General features: G+C 40.3%; 2 protein-coding genes across 2 annotated transcripts in view; both read left to right on the forward strand.

Annotated features, from left to right (window-relative positions):
• The window catches only part of LOC134843549 (ubiquitin-protein ligase E3C-like), a 98,420-nt gene that overhangs the window by 69,680 nt on the left and 4,355 nt on the right, over positions 1-24,385 (forward strand). Inside the window, exons 2-14 of the mRNA XM_063859659.1 lie at positions 12,648-12,853; positions 13,176-13,295; positions 17,195-17,310; positions 17,878-17,999; positions 18,238-18,785; positions 19,472-19,677; positions 20,158-20,244; positions 20,651-20,780; positions 22,305-22,475; positions 22,640-22,756; positions 22,947-23,186; positions 23,389-23,533; positions 23,864-24,114. Of these exons, the coding sequence (XP_063715729.1) occupies positions 12,662-12,853; positions 13,176-13,295; positions 17,195-17,310; positions 17,878-17,999; positions 18,238-18,785; positions 19,472-19,677; positions 20,158-20,244; positions 20,651-20,780; positions 22,305-22,475; positions 22,640-22,756; positions 22,947-23,186; positions 23,389-23,533; positions 23,864-24,114 (2,445 nt within the window). The 5' untranslated portion in view covers positions 12,648-12,661. The remainder of the gene's footprint in view (positions 1-12,647; positions 12,854-13,175; positions 13,296-17,194; positions 17,311-17,877; positions 18,000-18,237; positions 18,786-19,471; positions 19,678-20,157; positions 20,245-20,650; positions 20,781-22,304; positions 22,476-22,639; positions 22,757-22,946; positions 23,187-23,388; positions 23,534-23,863; positions 24,115-24,385) is intronic.
• LOC134844474 (pre-rRNA 2'-O-ribose RNA methyltransferase FTSJ3-like) lies at positions 9,952-12,538 on the forward strand. Its single transcript, XM_063861176.1, has one exon. It carries the CDS (start codon positions 9,968-9,970, stop codon positions 12,506-12,508), a length of 2,541 nt encoding a protein of 846 aa, XP_063717246.1. The 5' UTR covers positions 9,952-9,967; the 3' UTR covers positions 12,509-12,538.

Raw genomic sequence — 24,385 nt, forward strand, 5'->3', positions numbered from 1 at the left:
CGCAGATACCGGGAAAGTACTTATGCTTCTTGGTAACGAGGGCGACAGAGAAGCAGCACGTGGACCCAGAAAACCTAGTCTTGTCTTTGACGAGGCTGAGGGACTTCCTTGTGGAAATGGACGTGAAGGAGCTTTCGCTTCCAGTGTACGATCCAAATAGAGGAAGACTGCATCCTCGGGAATTGTACGCGCTTGTACACGTGATATTCTCTGATACGAGCATACAAGTGTATCTACATAAGAAATATTACTTAAGTATAGGCTGAGTGATGTGCGAGAGGGTGTTAGGCCAAAGACCAAGCTGCATGTAATATGTGATATGTGTGTTATGTTACGTTATGTTATGTTATGTGTTAGGTTATTAAGATCATGGGCAAGTAGGGGTTAGTGACCATGAAAAACTAAAAGACGATCTTGGGAATAGATCCAAAGTTTGGACTGTCCAATCTTAGGTCGAATTCCAAAATTTTAGAGACCAATTGATTTTAATAAATTTTAGGATAAATATCTTTTTATCTGAACTGTCTTTAAGCAAATTTTAACGATGTATGTTAAGGTGAAATTGACAAGTGTGACATTCGTGATTTCTTTTCTAGATCCTGATTGATCATTTAATTGCTCACTTGAGTCAAAACTTGAAATCGAAATCAAATCAAACTTGGAAAGAACAGTATGGACAATTTCAACCTGGATGAATTGATGGACCTGGCAGAGGCATATGTAGGACCGATGGTAGATGCGATCTATCGTCGGCTGATCGAACGAGACTTCGCTCTGGAGGACCCAGAGGTGGTCATGTTGCTGACCGCCCTGATTAACATCTTGGGGCACGACAACCGTGGGGACCGCCCCACGGAAGTCCTGTTGATGGCAGCATATGGAGAAAGAGGAGTACTAGACCGCCCGAACATGAGAGTGATGAGGTGGAGAAACGGGGCTCTCTCAGGGAGTGACTTGGCGAATGAGCCTGGGTTGGGAAGTTCTAGGACTTACCAACCAGGTGAGATGCCAATGCCCTCCAAGCCCAAACCTGGGCTGACGAGAATGCATCGGGAGATGAACAGCGAGGCGACCTCGTCTGGTTCACCACTGAGAGCAGCTGTGCCACCAAAAGGGGCGAAAGTAACACAGAAGGTTCAGACGAACCAAACCATACAAGATCTGGACGAGATGAACGATCAGTTGAGAAGTACGAAGAAGGAGTTAAACGATATGACGAAGACCATGCTGGCGATGGAGGAAGACCGGGACATGTGGAGAAAGTTGTTTGAAGACTGCAACAAAAAGCAGGGTCAAGAGATCGAACGCTTAAGGCAGGAATACAAAGAGCGATCGGAGCAGGTGGCGTTGATGACGTCCATTGAGAAAGTGATACCTGCAAGGGATATTCCTCGTGGGCAGTCCCCGATGGAGCTCTTGACACCTCGAGAAATGAGTCAAACAACGGAGACACGGCTTCCAGCAGAGACGAACCGAGTAACAATCCCGGATCCTAGTGACACCTTGGGTGATCCCGTCGTAGAACAGACAGTGAGAAAACTGATAGAGACCGCTGGACGATTGGTCGCTAACAAGAATGCACCAGGTTCCGGGGTGACTGCACCCTATGGAACGATTGACGATACGGGCAGAGTACAACTCTCCCAGACAATAATCAGACAAGGGATAAGTGACGTGACGCCACTTATGGGGAGTTCGAAGATCACAGAGAGAAAAGTAAGGAAGATGCCAGCGAAGAAAGTGTCTCGTGTAATGGACGTGCAGAAGAATAATCAATTAAAGTATAATTTCACGGGAGTTCCGGAGACAGATCCGAGAGCCTGCTTCAATCGAGCTACCTGGAGCCCGGCTGTGAACCTGCAGCAACCACCACTCGGGACATCTCACCTGATATTGGGAGACAGCTTAGTCAGAGTGCTGTCGAATTTGAGGACCTCGTGGGTCACCACGGTGATGGCCTTTGGAGGCGCGACGATTGCCCAATTATATCGCATGGTGGAGCTGATGAATCCAGGGAAGATACCCAATGTGATGATCTTAGTTGGGACGAATGACATCTCCAGAGGATCAGATGAGCAGGAAGCACTGTGGGAAGCAATGATGGTGTGTTTGTTTACTACTCTCTGGCAGAAGTTCAGTTGCGCGGTACTGACCGTTTGCACTGTGCCAATGAACACAAGAAGCCTGACAGTATCAGGAAGAAGGCACAACGAGGGAGTCATGAGATGGAACAACATCTTGAGAAACCTAGCAAATAGAAATGCCGGAAGAATGATCCTCATGGACATTGAACATGAATTGAGAGCCATGGATCAAGCCAGACTGACCACAGATGGCATCCACTTCGACAGTGTCGAAGGACAAGCTTGGTTGAATCGAGTCTTCCAAGAACGGTTGGATGAGCTGGAAGCAGAACTCTTTGACACAGGAGTGCTGAAGGAAGAGGGAACGGTGAGTGATACGGTGATCACCACCTTTGTGCCTCCTAACCTGGAAACACGCTTGGGTACGGTCCCAGCCGCCATAAATTACCGGCAACAAAGCTCCAGTGAACCAGGTCGAAGAACAGATGTACAGGATCGGTTGGGAGAGGCACCGATGAGGAGAACAATTCATCCTAGGAGAAGGATAGGACCTGTCAACCAACCAATCGAAGAAGTAGCCGGCACATCTAGATCGGACACTAGATCGGAGACGACGAGTACCAGTCGAGAGGAAAGACCGAGCAGAGGCTCATTGATGTGGTCGCGATCCATACCGTCTCCTTGGCATATATACAAAGAAGAACTAATGAAGCTGGACCTACAGAGAGTGAGCTTCATCGAAGATGCAAGGAGGATGCTGAATGGAGCGACGCTATCCGTCAGCAGATTGTACTCGATAACCGGCGTAGACTGGTTGATAGCCGCTAGCATAAATTTCAGCTCCACGACGGCCTTGAGATTTGCCGACTTGGAGGGACTGCCCTCCAACAACACAATAGGACCTGTGAATGCAAGACCGTTGCAAGATGTGAGATTGAACCATGATGAGAGGAATCGTGAAGAAAGGCCAGGAAGATTCCTGACGGCGAGAGCGCCGATTGGACAACACGTGAAGATATTTAGGCAATTGACGACACCACCTGGTCATGTGAAGGAGAGAGTGTATCCAAAACTAGTGAACCAAGATGGTGATGCCCAGAGATATGGCGGATTGACAGCGATAAAGAAAGATGAGACCATCTTCGCCGCCTACGACAAAGCAGAGATGAGAAAGGCCAAAATCGTGGTAGTAGCGAATTCAGAGTTCGTGTACACCTCCAAGTCTTTGTTTTGGCCGGACGTCATAATGCTGGCCGCAGTTGACCTAGACCTATTGCAATCAGTGTCATTGGCTATAGGGGTACAGAGGCAGACAGAGATGAACCCGATAACGATTGTGTTTGCTGGCATCAATGACCATCTACACAGTAGAGGTTTTCTGAGCAGGCTCAGAGATCCTGCAACAGCAGAAAACGCAGTATGGCCCGCGATAAAAGACATCCTGGAGTCAATGGGTGAAGTGGTAGACGCGACAAAGGAGGGATCATTCAACAAAGTGACATTGAGAGTAGTATTTGCGTTGTCTCCGGGATATGCATATCTCCCGGATGGACTGAAATTTGTGTATGCAATGGTAGCCTTACTTTCGGAGGGAAAATATGATGTGATCATATCAGCCCCGAATCGCATGATAGAAATGGAGAACTTGAGGCCACTTAAGGCTGAACTGCCGGCAGTATGGTCAGATATCTCAAACGCGATGAGAGGGTTCAAGGACCACGCGTTACACATGTTGGTGTTGGACGAAGTGCTGGGGTTGGAACTGTCCAACTTCAGTCGGCAACTCAAACTGAAACCAGGAATAGATGACGACCATCGAGTGATCACGGCGATGTCCAACGACTTGTGGTTCCGAGCAATGGAAGTGGCGAGTGAAGACACGAGAAGAAAGAATTCACTGGAGACGAGAGCTCATCTGGAAGCGATGGTGCTGAGAACCAAGCCGGAAGCAAACCAGTGGCTACACCTGAATCCGAGAGTAGCGGCATTGGGTGCAGATGCTTTTCAGCAGGGCCCAGTAATGATCACTAAGATATACGCCTACTTGTTGAAGGAGGTGAACCTGGCGGAAAATGCCGGAGAAAAGACAGCTGAGTTCGTGAACAGAATGTGTCAGATTACTCTGGAAACCTTCTGGACCCAGGAAGTGAAAGGACAGGAGGGATTTGAAAGGACAGACAGCATGCTAGAAGGGTTGGGAGCCGGATGGACCGCGTCCTTCTTGGCAAAAGTCTACCCGAAAGTCTCGCACTACTTGATAAAGGAATTCCTCCAAGTGGTAGTGAAAGTATCGATAGTGGAATTAATAGCCCTGTTCGTGACATTTGGAGCGGAGAATTTCGTGAAAGGACCGGTGGATACATGGAGATGTTGGAATACCGGAACTCGGCTAGAGGGTATGTAATGGCCCTGGAAGAGGAAAAAGCCATGGAGGGTTATCTGGAAACAATGTTGCAAGGCACCACCCTCAAGCAGAAGGCGTACGGAACTTTGGCGTCGTCTGACATACAGGCGGAGACGATCGAGCAGTTGGTGAGCCTTCCATGGAAAGCAGTAGTATTGAGGTATTTCGAAGAGGAAATGAGGACTACGCCAAGAATACATGCTCTCGTGGCAGTACCTTACGTAAGGACGGAATTACAACTCAGGCTCGCCTGGTGCATGATGGGACTGACTCGCGAAGAATATGATTCAGAAGAAAGGAAGAGATCAAAGGAGGAAAAAGTTTTCCTTATGACGAATCTGAGGGATCTGATAGTCCAGGAGGGAGCAGCAGTAGCGTGTGCAAAGCGGAGAGACGCTCTCTGTTTCATTCGATTCCTGATAGAGCAGATTTCAGTACCTGCATTAAGCACTTGTGTTAAAATGTTGAAGGAAGGCGATGAGCGAACGAAAGCCATGTTCTTGCTAGCAATGCTGGATATGCAGCAAAGTAAACCGATGAGGGTGAACATGAAAGAACCTGAAGAATTGGAACCCATGAAAAAGATAGACGAGATCAGGAGATTCTCGAACAAGGAGTTGAGGCTCACTAAAGAGTCTATGGGAGCATTGCCAAAATCCAGTGAATACTGTGGACCGATCAAGAAGAAGTCATATAGCTATGTGTCCGGGATTATAGGGATAGCATACAATCCTTTCCTGAGTGAAGACATACGTGATTGCTTCTTTGATTATGAGCAGGCGGTGTTACTAAGATTCTGGACGTCCAGAATTGTGACGACTAAGAGCGTTAACAATCCACAGGCCAAATTGGGATTGGTCTTGGAAGAAGAGGTGACTGCACCTTCAGTACCAAAATTCGACAAGAGAGTGGAATTTGGGTTGGGATTCTCAGATGAATTACTGAGAACGAGCTTGATGGCAGTGTGGGAATTGATGAAGCCATCGTGGTGTCCTAGTCCCAACGCTGACTCAATATTACGGGCGACACAGGACATACAGAGGGAACTGAATGCGGACTGTAACCTGCGTGACCTCAACATCATATATAATGTGATGATAACAGCCTCTAAGAGCAACGGAGAAGATAGAGTGGAGTTGCCTGGCTGGGGACCAGAAGACTGGGTCAAACCTGGTAGCTGTCTGGCGGAAGTCTGTGGACTAGAGGGTCACGTTTGTGGAAGTCTAGACTGTGTGAAAACCCTGGAGAAACAACACAAGCAGTTGACGGTATTGTTTGGAAATGTAGTGATGAAAGCAAGAACGGAAACGGAACTGATAGCAGATTGCCATGGAGGAACCGATGTGAATCTAGTGACAGCACTAGGATTCTACAGCATGTTTGGTTCTTTAGAGTCACTATTGAATCTAGAACAGAAACATGAGATGGTCACAGCCATCAGCGTAGAAGTATTCCCAGGAGTTCTGCAGACTGAGCAGAAGTATATAGGAAAATGGAGGGAAGCAATCGAAACGGAGATGAACATCAGACACAGCGAAACTTATTGTAGACCATCAGGAGCACGATATTTGATGGGTTCAATGTTGGCTCCAATGTGCAAGAGCAAGTATCCTGTACATTTCGTAGCTGTGGATGTGAAGAGTACAAGAACGATTGTGGATCAAGCCTTTTCAGTGCCGAAGTGCGTGAGGTTGGCAAGAATGTCGGAAAAGTCTTACGAGTTACTGTGTAAGATTTTCTCAGCAGTTCCAGAAAGAACCAAAGAGGAGTTGGAGTCAATACTAGGAAAGAAGTTCATGGGATATGTGAGCGGGAACTTCAGTGACTTTGAAAAACAGAAACAGAGAGGATCAACTGTCACAGATTACAATGCAGTAGATGAGAATGATGAGATCCACCGAGTGATGATGGAAGTGGAGCCATTGCTGGAAGCTTCGGGAAAACGGAATTGGAGGAGCATCATGTTGACACATGACGAGTTTCCTTGCCACTGCTTGCTGCAGACCTGGTGGTATCCCAAGCGTAGTAATCTGGTGTTGATCTGGGACTCTGGAGAGCTGCTCTCCATGGGTTTACCAGATTCATCACAGCCCATAACAATAGTGATAGTGGGAGTTATGATGGCGATACGATGGCTGGAAGCTCATGTGAGAGAAAATAATAGACAGGAGGCACCGACGAGAGAACAATTGCAGAAATTAGATTGTCTAAAAGATTTAGATCTTTTTGAGACAATGTGCAAAGTTCTAAACATTCCGATGGAAGTGAAGAAGATATGGGCAAGAAAACGATTGATGCCATGGTTCAGAGCTAACATGACTGCATGGTTGTACGAGTATGCGAAAAAGCATATGTCGAAGCATGGCAGGGTATACAGTGAATATCAACTGGACATTGGGGCAGGAGCTTTCAAGCGAGCTTTCGTGACCCATCGGAATGCAGTGACCACCGCTGTGAAAAGAATTTCCAGGACGAGCGAGCGTAGTGGAAATGAGAAGGCAGAGATGCTGAAAGAAGATTTGGAGAGAAACGTGACGTTGTGTCTCCACAACAGCTTCTGTAGAAACAGAGAATCAAACGTGGATCCCCTACCTTGCTGTAAACAGAGGGTGGAAGAGCAGAAGTGTTGGAGGACGGCTTCCAACAGCGTCAGGATAGTCAATGACGTGCTACAAGACACGGAAACCGAGAGTGCGGAGTCAGTGTCACAGGAGGAGGAAATGGAGCATTGACGAATGGTCGAGAAAACAAGAGGCAGCAAGAAAGAAAATTAGAAGAATTTAGAAGTTTTAGAACTTCTAAACGACGAAAAAAGAAGAGAACAAAGGGATGATGAAGAAAAGTTAAAACTCAGAATTGTTTTATGTGTGTGAAAAACTCAAGTGAGAAACCAAGCAACCAAGTTGTAATTGAAAACTGAAACATTTAAGTTGAGTTTGGAAATTGTTGCATTTATAAATTTGCATTTTGGTTTTAGTTGAAGTGGCTTTAGAGACACTCACTTATTATTTATTTAGAAAGGCTTGAGGGAAGAGTATATTTAAATATTCCAGCCTGCATGATTGTTTTTAATCACTTAGGAAGACTGATAACTTTGTGGTGACATGAAAAACTTGAGTAACTTCTTGAGGAGGGAGGTTGTTGCATTGTTCTTTCTAACCACAAAGTTTCTTAGTTTTAATACTCAGGACAATAGGCAAGCAAGATTTCCGAAGGGAAGGAGCATAGTAGGATAATTTTAGCTTGTTGGTTGGCAGGACTGTCCTGCAAGCCAACACCTTTTAAATCTAGGAGAAAAAGTTTCAATCGGGATATTGACACTGGAAGTCAGAAAATATGTTTTATCTTAAGTCATATCCTCAATGTGCAGATTAATGAAAGAATTTGAAGGCTATAGTGATGTAGTATGATGCCATTTATATTCTGCAGTGAGTCGATGTGACGTAGGTAAAAGTAATTTCGTGCATTTTGTAAATTCTGTTCGATGACACTGTAACCATTTAGAACATTGCGCGATTCAATGAGGACATTGACCGGACTGTCCGGGGAGTATGTGACATTCGACCAGAATGGCCAAAATGCAGTCTCTGCAGAATTCAGGATTTTAGCAGTGAACCTTCCGGATTGGCGATTTAGAACGGATAAGGACGTTATTTGAATGATTGGCCAAACGGTGAAGGCTAGAAGATTCTGGAATTCTAAATTTTAAATTTTCGAAGTGATGACGTAACATTTCTGAGAAATGTTAAAACGGCCATTTTGGCTAAAATAGCAGAAAGAAACAGAACAACTTTATCTGCGATTACGAACAGTACGAAAATCGAGACTAAAAAACAACAACGAACTACCAAACAGCAGAGGACGTTCCGAGTTGCAACTATTGTGCTGTTACAATAGTTGCAAGGCCGTTGCGAACAACGGTGAAGGGTAAAAACCAGCCCTCCGAGTTAGCGTGAACCTGAGGTTAAGGAGCTTGATTCGCCGGATTCAAGAATCCGGAAGGGTCTCGGGACGGGAACTTTTATGAACTTGTATTGAATTTTAGCATCCTGTCATGTCCTGACTTGAATTTAACTGATATTTTGATTAGTTTTGACAAGGATGAGGTGCTAGGAGTTGGGGGGAAAGGGTTGATCCATCTTCGATGGAGATGATGATTTTTATCTACTGAACAAAAACAATAGTAATATGATAAGTAGTAGCCCTGTTTTTAGGAGTGACCTCGTGGTCTGGGGATACAGAGACCCAGCCATGAGCTCACTAATTTTGCATGTAATTCAGTTAATTTGAGCGTTCTGGTCGAAGCCGGAGAACAGTAACGTTTTTTTCAGCCTGATGTAAGAAAGACCACCGAAAAGTACTGGCTTGGTAGAGACGGTGAAAAACATGCAAAGCTCTGTTTAGACGCTAGCCAGTCGTCTTAAGACTTAGTTTTGTTATCCGTCGATATGTATCTTCCGGGCGAATGTTACAAAAAAGGAAAGGGTCAATCCATCTCCAATGGATTTAATATAAAACTGTCACACAAAAACATAATAAAATAGGTTGTTCGAGCCGTGTTTTTAATGACAATCACGTAGTCTGAGGATCCGAGACTCAGCTATGTGGTTGTGTTCGCATGCAAACGAAAGCTGATCAAAAGTCGTTTGACTGATGGCCTAAAAATGGTAACTTTTTACTTTGCCCTAAACAGACCAGAAAATCAACTGGCAAGGTCGAGACGGTGAAAAACGAGTAGAATTAAGGTAACTGACGCCTGCCAGTCGTTGATAGGTACTTTTTCTACGCTCCGTCGCTGTGTGATATTTGGGCGAATGTTACAAATCTATAATAATAATAATTATATTCTTATATAATTATTATTATTATTATAGAGCCAAGGCTTTGTATTGCGCAGCTTTGTACAATAACATGTACAATTACGCAGCTTTGTACAATAACAAGGTAGACCCGTAGCCTCATATCAGTTCAAAATTTTTCGATTCTCTTTCAACTCCGGTTAATTCTGTGCAGTTGTTAGGTTTCTCAATCTGGTTGGCTTGATTTCCAATCAGCTGACTCTTTACTTTATCCACATTAGGGACTCCTGACTGTAACCTCGGTTACTATGATACTTTCAACCTTCTGATTACCACTACAGAGTTTTTTGTTTGGGTGAAATGGTTAAGGACAAGTGTAATAACAAGTGTGGTACGGCCCTATCCAACTTGTGCACGTACCGTCGCATGACGGAAGGGCCCATTTTAATTGACTTTTTTTTCTATCCACATTATACTTTACTCTTCCGTATCTAGAAAATTCCTAGGAATTTGACTGGAATATGTGATGAAGGGACTCCTGACTGTAACCTCGGTTACTATGATACTTTCAACCTTCTGATTACCACTACAGAGTTTTTTGTTTGGGTTAAATGCTGAAGGACAAGTGTAGAAACTTCACCCTTCTGATTTAACTTTTATAGCCATTTTCAGGATTGAATATGCCTAACAAGACCAAAAAGGGAAAGCATAGGAAAGACAAGTTTTATCATCTCGCCAAAGAAACTGGATATCGGGCAAGATCCGCCTTCAAACTTATTCAGTTGGATCGGAAACTGCGATTACTCGAATCCACACGTGTAGCCATTGATCTATGCGCAGCTCCAGGTGGATGGCTGCAGGTTCTTCAAAATTGCATGCCCGTTTCTAGCGTTATCATTGGAGTAGATCTCGTGCCTATTAAACCGATTCCGAATGTCATAACGATAATGGATGACATCACAACTGACAGTTGTGCCTCGGCTATATCAAGACATTTACAGTCATGGAAAGCGGATATAGTTCTCAACGATGGTGCTCCGAATGTAGGACAATCGTGGGCTCAGGATGCTTTTACGCAATCTCAGCTTACTCTGGCAGCTTTCAAGTTAGCAGCTAAATTTCTGGCTAAAGGCGGATGCTTTGTCACCAAAATTTTCCGCTCGAAAGATTATTTGGCTTTGAATTGGGCTTTCAAGCAATTATTTGTAAAAGTGAAAGCTACAAAGCCGCAAGCCTCACGAAATGAGAGTGCTGAAATCTACGTTATTTGCCAAAATTTCAAAGCACCGGATAAAATAGATCCAAAATTTTTCGACATCAAACATGTTTTCAAAGACATGGCAGATCCTGATTCAGCATCTGCTGCACCCGATAAATTGTTGGTTGGACAGCCTATCACCAAGCAAAATAAACCAAAGGCCATGGGTTACGAAGAGAATACTTTGTCGGTATACAAACCTGTTCCAGTGTCCACATTCCTGAAAGAGGAAAATTTCATCCCAATTTTGAACTCGTGCTCTGAGTTGAGATTGGATATGCCTGAAGTAGCTGAGCATGATTTGACAGTTCCTGAGATACAAGAATTTTGTAAAGACGTGCAGTTACTTGGGAAAAAAGACGTAAAAACTCTGCTCAAATGGCGCGCGAAAATGCGAACAGATTTTGCTGTGAAACTGGAAATAACTGGAGAGATAAATAAGGAACCGGTTCATTCTGATCAAGCCCCTCCATTGACTGAAGAAGAAAAAGAGGCACAATTGGAGGAATATCTGGCAAAAGCAGACAAAAAACGGAAGGCAAAACTGCGTGAACAGAAGATTAAACTGCGACAGAAAATGGCACTTGGTGCGACTGCCTTGATTGAAGAGGATGATACATTGTTTTCTCTCGGTCAAATGAAATCTAAAAAGCAATTCGATGCCTATGAAGGAGGAGTAGATGATGATAATACGCCACAGGTCGACCTGGAAGATTTGGAAGTAGAAAAATCTGCCAAAATGTTTGATAGAGCCAAACAAGACCACAGCAAGCGCAATGAATGGATGAAGGATCTCTATTCAGACGACGAAAGTTCCGGTTCCAGTTCTGACTCAGAAATCGACTTAGAGGACGAGGATCAGACAGGAGCAGCAGTCGAGCTGGCACCCCAGCCCAATCCACTCTTGGCAACTGGCAGTCAAACTTTGACAGCAAATGAACGCGCAAAACAGTGGTACGCGAGTCACGAAGTGTTCTCGGAAATGAATTTGAAAGACAATGCTAACTTGGACTTTTCTGACGACGAAATTGATGTAAAAAGTAAAAAGAAGGACAAGACGAACAACAAACAATTAGCCGAAAAGCAAGTGGATCCCGAAAAATTGAAAGCAGAAACTGCTGCAGCGACCAAAAAGGCACGAAGTATTGCTGAATTGGTTTCTGGAAAATCTAACAAAAGAAAACAGGTGTCATTTGAAAGCGAATTATCAGACGATGAGAATGATGATGATATTGGCGATAAAGATGAAAACGCGAGTTCAGATGATTCTTTAACTGAGTCAGAAACGGAAACAGATGTTGGTTCTTTAACTAAGAATCAAATGTTGAAAAGAAAGCTGACGCCTGAACAACTAGCCTTAGGGCATGAAATTGCATTTTCGGCCAAGCGGAGGCGTGAAATAATAGAGAAGGGGTTTCACAGGTTCACTTATCACGACGAAAATGAGTTGCCCAAGTGGTTCAAACACGAGGAAGATAGACACACAAAACCGATAATACCAGTGAGCAAAGAAATAGTTCAGATGTACAAAGAAAGACTGAAAGAGATTAACTCTAGGCCGATCAAAAAAGTGGCAGAAGCGAAGGCGAGGAAAAAAGCGAAAACAATGAAAAAATTAGAGAACATCAAAGGAAAAGCAGAAAAAATAGCGAATACTCAAGGAGCTTCAGAACGAGAGAAATTGTTACAAATCAAAGGTCTTTACAAAAAAGCGAAGGTCGATAAGAAATACAATAAAGAGAAAACGTATATAGTGACGAAAAAGAAGGGAACGAAGGCAGTTAATCCAAGCAAAAAGAAAAGCAAGAAGGGACCAGTTAAGTTCGTAGACAGAAGATTGAAAGCTGACAAATACAACACAAAACAGAAGGCGAAGAATGAGAAGAAAGGAAAGAAAACTAAAAGTGTTAAGCCACAGAAAGTGAACAAAATGCGACATATGAGGAAGAATAAAAAGCACTGATGTCTGCCTTGAATTTATTTTTTGAGCTTATTGCGAACAAACAGTTTTAGTCTTAGAGCTATCAGAGTTTTTGCATATAACCGATGAACGGGGCTTTATAAAAATATAAGTAATGAGCCGCATTTAAAAAAATCTTTTCAGATTACAATTTGGATGTATTCTTTTGATGGTACGTTCAAGTCTGCGCCACAGGTGTCGCTGGGGAACTACCAATCTGCAACTGCGAAAGACATCGTGAGGGCTTCCCGCCAGGCAAGAGAGACGCGAGAAAAATCAAGAAGTGCCGAAAAGGCTATCGTTAAATTACAGAGTTGGGCCAGGTCGTTTATATGCAGAGCACGTTTAGTAAGTGATTTTAGTTGTTGAAAGGTCATGCAATGAGCTTAATAACGAACTGCAATATCATCAAGTGTTTTTGATTAAGATATTCGAAACAAACCATAAATTGGACCTGAGTTTCAATAAAAAGTTAATTCGGACACCATTGATCGCTATATAAGCTTGTCCTCAACAAAGTTATGGCAAATTTTTTGGACTAAGTGTTTCAAGGATGAAGAACGTATCTTCGAGAGGTCTTAGAAACCACTATTACTTGCAGTCTGCTTGATTCAAACGAAAATCTCTTCAATTATTTTTTTTTCGTTCTTTGAAAAGTGATTTTATTCAGAGGAAGCATCGTCGTTCAATCATTGCAGTGAAATTGAAGAACGAGAATCGTGAAGATGAGTGCCAGATGATTTATTTGATTCAGTTTGTGTTCGACCCACAAATCGACACTCCACTTTGGGTAAGTCAACTATAATTTGAGTTAGTGATTGGAGCGAAAATCCCGATTAGAATACCCAGCTTGCTCGAGCCATATTTATTAATTATGTTCCCGCTTGCGGAAGCAAGCGTCTTGTAATCGGGAACTAGTCTTTTTTGTTCTAACAACTTTTCTCACCAATATTGAACCTGTTTTATTATTGAATCTTAATAACTTCGAATCCAGCCAGACCTTGATTTTTCTTTCAGTATGTATGCACTTAAAAAAATCCGGTAGAATTTGATTTGTCGTACTATCGTTTATCTTATCAAGTTCTCTCGGCTTAGTTGCCACATCAGGGATTTTTCTTAGTTGTCAGCAAGTATCATGGTAGTGTTTTTTCATTGTAGTGTTTGCTTCTCGTTCAATTACTTATTTAAAATTCAAATATCTTGCTGGGCATGTTTGAAAACTTTTCTACCGAACGATTTTCAAAAAGAGATAAATAGAAAAACCGCTTACTTCCTTGTGAGCCTGCATACTACCTAGTCTCCCTCTGTCTACGGCCTTCGAAAAAGTCTGTGGCTTTCGAAATTTGACCCATATTTTCGATTTTTTCATTTTCTCAAAAACTACTTTCCCAAAAGTGAGATTTTGGTTTCAATGAAAAAACGGGCTTTGGATAGCTCCCCTGCATTAGCTGCCACCCAGAAACTTTTTTAGACGAAAGTTATTACCCTTGGAAAATTCAAATTTTTTCTTTTTAAAAAATTTTTTTTTTTTTTTTTCAAAAAATGCCCTCCCATATGTCATCTAAGGTTCAAGCCAAAGAATTGCCCTTCTGAATCTCGAGAATTGCCCTCCTAAATCTGAATTTTTTGTACAATCAAAATCACAGGTTGTGTGAATTTCTTCTGCATAAGCGGCTACGATCAATTGTATTTACACAAAAATCTTCTCGGAAATGTCAAAATGTTGAATTTTGACTTTTTTTTGTTTTGTTTTCTCGATAACTATACTGCCAAATCTGTTCTTATACGTTTAATCGAAACAATAGGTTGCTGAAAGGCTACATTTATAATTGGCTACGCACAATTTTAGAAAAAAATGTTATGGCTTCCAAAAAGTCAGTTTTGAAACTTCGTTCGTTGTTTGGAAACTTTTTGACTCAAACGTGCCAAGTCTCAAATTAAATGTTCAATCGAAAAACCCAGTTTTGAGTGTGTTCTCTGCTTAAGCTGCCCTTGCCTGCTTTTTCAGAAAAAATTACGAATTTCGGTAAGTCAAGTTTTCGAACTTTTGACCGTTTCTTAGAAACTGTTTGAAGTTTCGTAAAAACTGCCTTATCAAAACTGAGATAAAAAGTTTTATTAAAAAACCGGTTGCGTTTGATGGAAGTAACCGGTTACGAGAAGCCGTGACTCTTTAATTTTTGTAATAGATTTTGTCAAAAATAATTACAAAATAATTTTGGGTTTTCAAAAATCGTTCAAATTGGTCCATCTCCGATAAAAAACTTTATTTGGAGCCAGAAAATTTGAGCTGATGCCATCTCCGATAAAAGACCTTATTTGGAGCCAGAAAAATTGAATGTCTAAATGCTGTGTTTTTCAGAAAGTTTTCCCCAAAAATTGCGGTTTTTATTGGCGCCTATATATAACAACTATATATTGCCGCCACATCGTAGAACTGTCTTTTTGTAGTTAAATTGTAACTGCTTTTCGTTTTCAGATTTTTTCTGTTTTCTTTTGCTTAAACACTTAATGCTGCCGAAATGATTTTGGTTCATTATTTTAAGAGTAATGAATATAGTGAGTACTCTTTAATAGCTCTTGGTATTTTCTTTGGTTTTTTTTTTCAGGAAATTCTGAAAGTTTGTTCACGTTCAATTTTGATTTTTCGCGGTTTGTCTTGAGATTTTTAAATTCAGTGCATTTCCATTGTTGAAAGGAAGATAAAACTCCAGTAACGAACAGCCAAATTGTTAAGGTCACGAAAAAGTGATCGACTTCTAATTTTGAAAATGGAAATTTTATGAGATTTCCCAGCGAAACAAAAGTTTTACCTATTGACCGTTTTCTCAAATTGGGTTGGTTTTAACAAAGAGTGTCCATCATAAATTGTTCTAAAAATTCAATGAGCTTTAGGGTCATCTATTTTTTTTCTTCGAAATTCAAAAGTTGAAGATTTTTGAAAAAACAAGTCAGTTTTTTTTTCAATTTTCTTGCGATCATTACTCTTTTCAAACTGTCAGTTGGCTATGGTATCGACTTAGTGACCTATTTTTGAGTCGTTTCAATGGGTACATATTTTTTATGCCCACCTCTGGAGCGCACAAAATAAAAAAAAATTTCGGAAATTAGTTTTTTTCATGACCATTGTTTTTGTTTGATGTTTTTTTTCGGCGACTTTCTTATTATTGATTTTTTCCGGCATAATAGGTTTCGGCCTATATTATATCGGATTAGTGGCCTCATGTTGTTTCACTCGACGAGCAAATGAAGTTTTGTGTCTGGGTGTGTTTTGAGGGTGAGAGGACTTATTACCTTTTATTAGTCATATTGATTTTTTTTTTCGGCTTAAGAGTTTCTGCTAAGGTATTTTTAATTTCGTTGCAGCTGTATAATTGTTTTTCCGATGCTAATTGCATATTTTGTTCTCTTGACATGTTTTTATTTCTAAGCTAGTTTCATTTATTTTGATAGATCTAGTTTTTTCGACATTTCCAACTTCGTGGCTTCGTTGTTTTGTATCGCAAGTGGTGCGTAGCTCAGCATCGCCCTTGTGTCATAATTATTCCGTCTCCTTTTTCGAACGTAGTAACAACACACCACCTGAACAACATTTTGAGCCTAGAATTTTTTGAGTTTAAAATGGTTTGAAACATTTTTTTCAGTCTTTTTTGCAATCCATCTATGTTTCGGTATTGCTCCGACATTTTTTACCAGCACGTTACTTAAGTGACGGGAAAGAACTATGAGTTAATTAATATTTTTTATAGTTTTCGCTCATTTTTGCTATTTAGGTTCCTCAAAAAGGTTAGCCAGTGGTTTTAGTTTTCACTCAATTTTGGCATGTAGGTACACCCAGGAAAGCGCAGGGGTCAAGTGTGGTATCATATTAAAGCCCTATTTTTTGTGATTTTGATTCCAAAAAAATAAAGTTGTCTCAGTGTCTTCAATTTTCTGTTTTTCAGACAAGGTGATACGAAATTTAACAAATATCACGATGAAAGTAATTTGTAAATGAATCGTCAATTTAATTTTCCTGCGATTTACTCATTAGCTTAGCTTTTATTTTGAGACAATAGACTAATTTCATTGCCCTTCACTGGAAAAAGGAAGAAAGTGAAAATAATATAAACAAAATGATTTTTTTCTTGTTTTTTGTAATTTTGGCTGGAGTTCATTGTGAAGATTCTGTGATATAGGTACAGCAAAAGATAGGTACTCATAGGTACTCATTAGCTTAGCTTTTATTTTGACGCAATAGACTAATTTCATTGCCCTTCACTGGAAAAAGGAAAAAAGTGAAAATAATAAAAACAAAATGATTTTTTTCTTGTTTTTTGTAATTTTGGCTGGAGTTCATTGTGAAGATTCTGTGATATAGGTACAGCAATAGACTATGTTGTGTCTATGTTAGGATTTTTGTTTTTTTTAGTCATTTTTCTGTCAGAAATTTTAAGTTAGAGCCTCGAACAACTACCGACATTTCGACTGAGAGACGGAGAAGCGTCTTAGTTACTTAATTTGAGTGTTTACCAAATTTTTTGGGTAGAACGCTGTTTTGTGAGATTGAAAATGGGCTGTTTTAAAGTCAGTTTTTGTAACATTGCTTTTTTGGGAGCTTTGAGAGGTTGAAATTATGATTGAACGCTTTTTCAATGCTATAGGACTGAAATGGACGCATTTGGCGTGATACAGCTTTTTTTTTTGCAGGTTGCTTTTTCTCGGCAGCTGGTAACTATGAAACAGAGCCTGTTACCGACACTGAAGACTAGATCTCCACAAGGATGGACTTTCTTCATCAGAAGTATCTTCGAAATATGCAAGAAGTAATTATTTTATTTTTTAGCTTGTCATTTCCGGTAATAAACGCAGTGAGTACTCCTATATAGGTCTTGCTGATTTTTTAAAGGAAAAAGTCTTAAAATTTGTTCACGCTCAGTTTTAATTTTCGCTGTTTGACTTGTAATTTTTTTTTTAAGTTCAGTGCATTTCTGTTGTTAAAAGGAAGGCAAACTCCACTATCGAACAGCAAAAGTGTAAAGGTCACGAAAAACGTGATTGACTTCTGATTTCGAAAATGGAAATTAATTATCAGATTTCTCAGCGAAATAAAAGTTATACGTATTGATCCAGTTTTCTCAAATTGGGTTAATTTTAACAAAAAGGTGTCCATCATAAATTGTTCTACAAATTCAAAGAGTTTTGAGGCCATTCATTTTTTTTCTTCGAAACCCAAAAAATGAAGGCTCTTGAAAAAAAAACAAGTCATTTTTTTTTCCAGTTTCCTTGTCTATTTTTTGTAATGAAGAAAAACGATGTTTTTGATATGACAGGGATCTTGCGTTAGGATGTCCTGACTGTAGCTTTACATATTGACACTGAAGCTGTTTCAGGCACATTGCCTATTGCTCTGAGAGGAATGAAGTGATGACTGCTTCTCTCAGAATGCTGGAGTTTCTGAGTCAGAACACCAATGCTTTGTCAGCCAACTCTGCCGAGAAGCTCTTCTCTATTGGTAAGTGACGTGACGTACTCATTAATCTAACTTTTTTATGCTCATCAGAAAAGCGATCAACATAAAGCTGTTTATAATTACGGCACGCATTTCTTTCACAGGTTATCATGAACGCTTTTTATTTGACGATTCAACAAATTCGCCCTATACGCGACCCGAAGGCTCTTTGGGGAGGCTCTATGACAAGTGGAAGTATCGAATCAGGATGATTATAATCGTAATGTCTTACATTTTTCAGGTTTCTTCACGACTCTTTTAGTCTCGCTTAAAAGCAAACTACCTGTGGCCATCATCGACGACAGTGAGGCATGCAAACGCACCGAGATGTACAAATTCATGCTGCAGATATTCAAAGCAGTCCTATCCGAAAACCCAACACAATCACACACGCGGGAGACAAGGCTGCTCCGAGAATTGTTTCTGTCTGAAAACGACGCAGAATATGCATTGCTGCTCACCTCTGATGTTGCTGTTATGATGAATAAGACCAATTTAGTTAGCTCATTTGAAGTCATGTTGAAATCCGATGTTGATTTAACTTCAACGCAGATTTGCGTATTGCTTAATTTGCTTCTCTCGGCTATAATGGGAGCCTCGGGGTCTAACAGTGACGTCATTAAGAGCGGCCAACTGGCTCTAGATAGTATTGGAGTTGAAAAATTGTGCTTTGCGCTGGCCTTTTTGACCCAGAAGTACGCAGACCTAGTTACTTGTAAAGCAGATGAAAAGCTGAGGTTAATGGATTTGGATTCAGACAGCGAAGACGATGAACAGACACATGAGCAAGTTAGTTAATCAGTAAAAAAATTGTTATTAAGAGTAAAAGAGCGTAGTGATTTTCTTTTATATAGGTCTTGATGATTTTTCTGTTATATTACCTATTGAATTAAGAAATTACCGATTGATCTAATTTTCTCTAAGTGGGATAGTTCTTAGAAGAAATGTCAAGCCAACAATTCTTGAAGAGTTTGTACGTGGTATATTTCTTAAAAGAGTCAAGGAACGTTGTGAACACTCTAATATAATTAGTGATGATTTTTTTTTGAGAATGTCCTAAAATTTATTCAAGCTCAAATTTGATTTTTCCCGGTTTGACTTTTGATTTCTGTCTGTTGGTTCTATGTTGTTTACACTTGCGATTGTAAGTGTCTTATATTCGGGTACAATATTTTTTTCCTGTAAACAATTTTTCGCCTCCTTTTGTCGTTTCTTAAGCGTATTAGAAAACAAATTTTTTTTTGCAGCTTTGCCTCTTTTATCGATTTTCATCAGATACTTTTATTTGCTCGCTTTAATTTGGAACGAGCATAGCTAAATTGTAGGTATCCATATATGTGGCGTTTTGTTTCTTCTGTCCAGTTTTGACGGTTGATCATAGGAACAGCTACATGACTGTTGATGTCCAGTCAATTATTACAATTAATACTGTGGCACGATGTCTCAATTATTTCAATGGCACGATGTCTTTTCAGTCCATGTTCTCTGCGACTGAGGAGCACCTGGTGCACTTGATCTCCTCCTACCTGGAGTCGCAGCTGTTTGTGTCATTCATATCCAGCTTGGCAGACCTTATGTCACCTTCATCCTTGTCATCTTCTAAACCAATGACGTCAGAGAGATCGACTGTGCATTTCTGCTCCTTTGTCTACAACCTCAACAGACTCAACTCAAAGTCAAGGTTAGATGAGATTCTAAGTTCGATTTTTGAGTTATTTATACCTTCTCTCAGACTATGCTATAAGTAAATGTGAGAGTGAATAAACCAACCGAAACTGCACAGAGTTTATAATGAAACCTACAATACAAGACTTTCGTAACTGTTACATGGTTGTAATAAAACTAATATGTAACAGTTAAGTATTTTCGACTGGGTTATACTTTGGCTGGTTCATATGCCATCACTTAATGTAGTGACTAAGATTTGAAAATCGAGATCTGGCCAAATAATTGTCGAAAATGGCAAAATTCTTGGATGCCAGAGTGATCAAATTTAAAGCATTAGGAAGGAAAACCTTTTACCCTCAAAGCTTTGAATAGAATTAATGTACATAGCAGCAAATTTCGTATTATGGAAAAATAGTCCGCGATATGATGTTTGACATGACATTCTGACAAGTTTACGGAAGGTCTATTGAAGCCCTCGGTCTGTATACTTTAGAGCCTTCTTCGCCTTGCCTTCCAAGAAGGGACTCATGAAGCAGATATGGAGGACTCTATCAAACATACAGGGACAGTCTTTGTCTGGGTGAGTTATCCGTATTCATTTTGTGAAATACGAAACTAATCAGGAAGACGAAAAAATGAGGTAAATTGGAGAGATCAGTTAAATCAAGTGGAAGAGCAAATCAAGTAAAGATGAGCTAAATCGGTTAAATTGTGTTTTGTGACGTGCACAGTAATTTTTCTTGGGGGAGCTGCCGGAATTTTGTTGACCTCTTTTTACTTGATCTTCCGCTGTAGCGGAGCGTGTAGTGCTCTACTCAAATTTGGCGCCAATAATTTTTTTAAGGGTTGTTCAACCAAAATAGACAGTGTTAAGTAGTAGCAAATGGGACGGACCGAGTATTCTCTGCTGGAAAAATCGGTCTGCTTAAAGACATAGCACCAGAAATTGAATAGATTTCGTTTAAGAAAGGGACTCTTTGTTTCAGTCAGAAGATTCCGATGTTGTCGCTATTGAAGAGTGGCCACCTCTCTCTGGGAGACAGTCACACGTGTCTTCCACTTCTCGCCTCCTTCTGTCGTTTCTTCAGTCTCCTCCTCATCACCCTCGACGACAAGGTTCCCATAGTACTTTATAATACGGTACAACTATGACAGACATGTCCCCGAAATAACCAGGTTCCTTATGAATATATCCTTATGTCGATTAATTACAAAGCTACCATTCAACAAAATTTAATAGTTCTGTAATGAATCAACCGTGAAAAAATCCTTAAGAAGGAAAAATTTGAAAGTTCCGGCTTAATCTGAGGCAGGTCTAATTTCTGCTCAAATATCAAATGTGCATCTTAATCGCACTTTTGACATGAATGGATTTTGTTAGTTAAATTTACTCAACTAACACTCTTTGATGCGTATTTTTTCTTCGCGATAAGCAAGACTGTTGCAATCGGGTACTGGACCTTTTTTTCGTAAAGAACTTTGTACACAAGACGTTACACGCGATTCAACTTGCTTCATAATAAATTCAAAGTCTATTAAACATCCAGAGCATCTGAAGAAGAAAGAACACTCCTGCTTGACACGACAAAGGCTTGCAGTTCGAAGCCGGTGGGGACTTGTTTTTTTTGCAAAGGAGAAATTTTCATCCTTTTTGGTCTCTTGTCCGTCTGTTATATTTTGTAGGCCTAGTTTCCGTTTATTGGTTGGTCGCGGTAAATGAGTCACAAATTTTTTGTCGAAATTTTAATGCATCTTCTGGATATTTGATTTTTGTTTTTTTTTGTTTGGATCAATTCAAAAAAAGTTTGAACGTTTTTGTAATTTATGGGTGGCTGCTCAATGTGCTGGGAATTTTTACGCCGCCATTTTTATGCTCGCTATTACAAAGAGTTAACAGTTCGGTGCATAGTGCTCTGCATGTAAACAACTTGTCCAACAAGAGCACAGAATTTTTTTTAAATCAAATCTCCGCTTTCGTCAATTAAGAGACATATGTTGAGCACATCTGTATTTCAAACAATGACTCTAATTGATATTGTTTTTTTAACGTGTTAGAATTTATCAATTCCGGTTTGGTATAGTTTCCGTTTTTTCCTTTTCATTTTTTGTTAACTCGCATATAACGAATCGGCCGAGTTGCCTCATTTTACTTCGTTTGATGGGTGAAAAAAGTTTTTTATGCAGGTGAGTCTTTTGAAATGGTACTTTGAAAAAGTAAAAAATGAGTTTTTTTATGAAAAGATTTGGCTCACGGTTTTTTTGGTGTCTACTCATTAATTGACGGCTTTGTTACCGCTTCGTGAGATCTGATCTCATGCAAATTTAGCGTTCGATTTTCTTGCTTGGTATAATTGTTTTAAAAAAGAAACATTCAAGAAAAATTGAGACAAAGATATGGAATTTTCCACAAAGATATGGAACATTCTAAAAAAATCGACTTTGCGATTTTCGTCTCTGTTTTTGTCTGCTAGTTTGTCATGCTATGTTTGTGTTGTATTGCAAGTTGTGCGGAGCTCTGCTTTGCCTCTGTGTTTTATTTTATGCTTTTTGTATTTTTGTTTGAGTTGCTATGGATCTCCTTGAGCCATCTAGAATAATTTGTTCAATAAATTTAGGAAGAGCCGATAGTATTTTGTTTAGGAGCTCTTCGATGGCCTCTCCTTTCCATTCTCAAAGCAGGAGACACTCAGTGTCATCGTACACCTAAAAGACTGTGCACTTGGCCTAATTGAAATCATTCACCCGGAAACGAAGTTCACGGCTCATAAGGGTCTCACAGAGAATATAAAACGGTGCTCGAATGTTCTAAAGGTAGGGAACATGAAAAAGAAAACTAACAACCATTTTTGGTATTAATAAAGAATAGTTTTTCGTGAGTTAAAAAAAGCTAGACCTGATAAAATTGATATGTCTGAACTGATAAGCCGAGAAAGAACTGTTGATGGGCCACAACTTAATTTTAATCATCATTTTAGCTTTTGTGCCAGCTCCTAAAGCAATTACATGAAAGGGACCAGAGAATAGAGTTCTCTCAGAATGAAAGTTTCTGGATCTCCTCCAAGTGTGCGATACCGAAAGCACCCAGCGACATGGCAAGTCTAAGTCACTACAACATTATTTTTCAAATCCGCAATAACGAAAGTTGACAGTTTGACTGGGCATCAATTCTCACAAAAATTGTGTTTTTACATGTAGCTAAAATAGTTTTATGTATTTATGTCACTCCCTTATTTGGACTGGGAAGTTAGCTGACTCAGTGTTTTCAGAAAGTTTCGTTTTTAGACAATTTGCGAGGCACTGAGACGTGGCGTTGATCTAGAACACATCCTATCATCCACTTATGCATCCCTGGACAACAAGAGTGGAATGGCAACAATGAACAAGAACATACCGATGCCCCTCAATGCCATGCATGACCTGGACCAGAGCAACATGCTCTCTGTGGTGTCCATGCGTGACAGGAGACTCTTAGTGGTGCTAACATGTTTGCCGTTCTTCATCTCGTTTCCAGAACGAATCAAGGTAGGCTTTGGAACGACGGAAAATTAGTTTGATAATAAACAAGATAGCAGGAGACCTGAAATTTAGTAGGTCTGGATGAGTTCTTTTGGAAAACAGAACTTTTAGAGTTTGAAAAAGAATGAACATTTAAAAAAAAAATCCTCAATCGTCAACCAAAATTTACAAAAATGGATACCTGATGGTTATATTTTGGTTTCTGCAGCTTTTCCGGAAGATCATTTCTCTGGACAAGTTGGAAGTGCATGAGAGGAGGCTTCCGATGGGAGCAGGCCCAGGTGACATCTCCATCAACATCAGACGCACTCATGTCTACGAGGACGCATTCGAATATCTCTCGCCCCAGAACGGTGAGAGTCGTCTGTTTCTGTTATCAAGTTCTGAGATATGAAATTTTCCATTTCTGCCTTTTTTAAACTTAACCATTGATGACTGGAAGTGAGTTTGAACATGAACGGTTTGAAAAAAAACAACATAATTTTATTAGAATTTAAGCCTTCTGATAGCATCATTTTCTTTCGTTTGTCATTATTCAGTTCGTATTGATTTTTTTCGGTTTTTTCTCAAAGTCTTGAAGTTTCACGCTCAAATTTCACGCTCAAAATTGCGAAACTCATCGCCCCGCCTGGTTTTATAATTCTAGAAGCGGTGACTATCATTTAAACGCTTCATTTTTTCAGAGCCCGACCTCCGAAAAAGAATACGGGTGACATGGCGCAATGTGACTGGCCTGGATGAAGCCGGCATAGATGGGGGAGGGATCACGAGGGACTTCCTGCAGGAACTGATCAAGGCCGCGTTCGACCCCAAGTTCGGTTTCTTCACTGCCACCCCTCAGGGTGCCTTCTACCCCTTCCCTCAAGTCACACAACTGATGGAAGCGTCAATGGCCAAGCAGCATTTCTACTTCATAGGCAGAATGGTCGGAAAGGTAAATAAATATTAGAATGAGAGAAATTATAAACCATAATATGAATGACATGGGTGTAGTTGGATCCCAAGTTTCCAATACGACTACGAGATCATATGTAGTTCAAATGTTTTTTGTTGAAACTAGTTTAAAATCAGGCAGAGGCATGAACAACTTGTTAATATGCGGTTTCATATTGATTGTCTATCTCTAAATTGTCTCAATCTATCATTCATTTCGTACAGTTTGCTCTTGTTCTTATATGGGTTACGAATCGTTTGATTCAAGCTCA

Source organism: Symsagittifera roscoffensis, chromosome 4 (assembly GCF_963678635.1).
Source record: "Symsagittifera roscoffensis chromosome 4, txSymRosc1.1, whole genome shotgun sequence".
In the NCBI taxonomy this organism is placed as follows: Eukaryota; Metazoa; Xenacoelomorpha; order Acoela; family Convolutidae; genus Symsagittifera; species Symsagittifera roscoffensis.

What these genes read in the sequence shown, in the direction of transcription:
- LOC134844474 (XM_063861176.1), top strand. Translation starts at nt 9,968, where the DNA reads ATGCCTAACAAGACCAAAAAGGGAAAGCATAGGAAAGACAAGTTTTAT.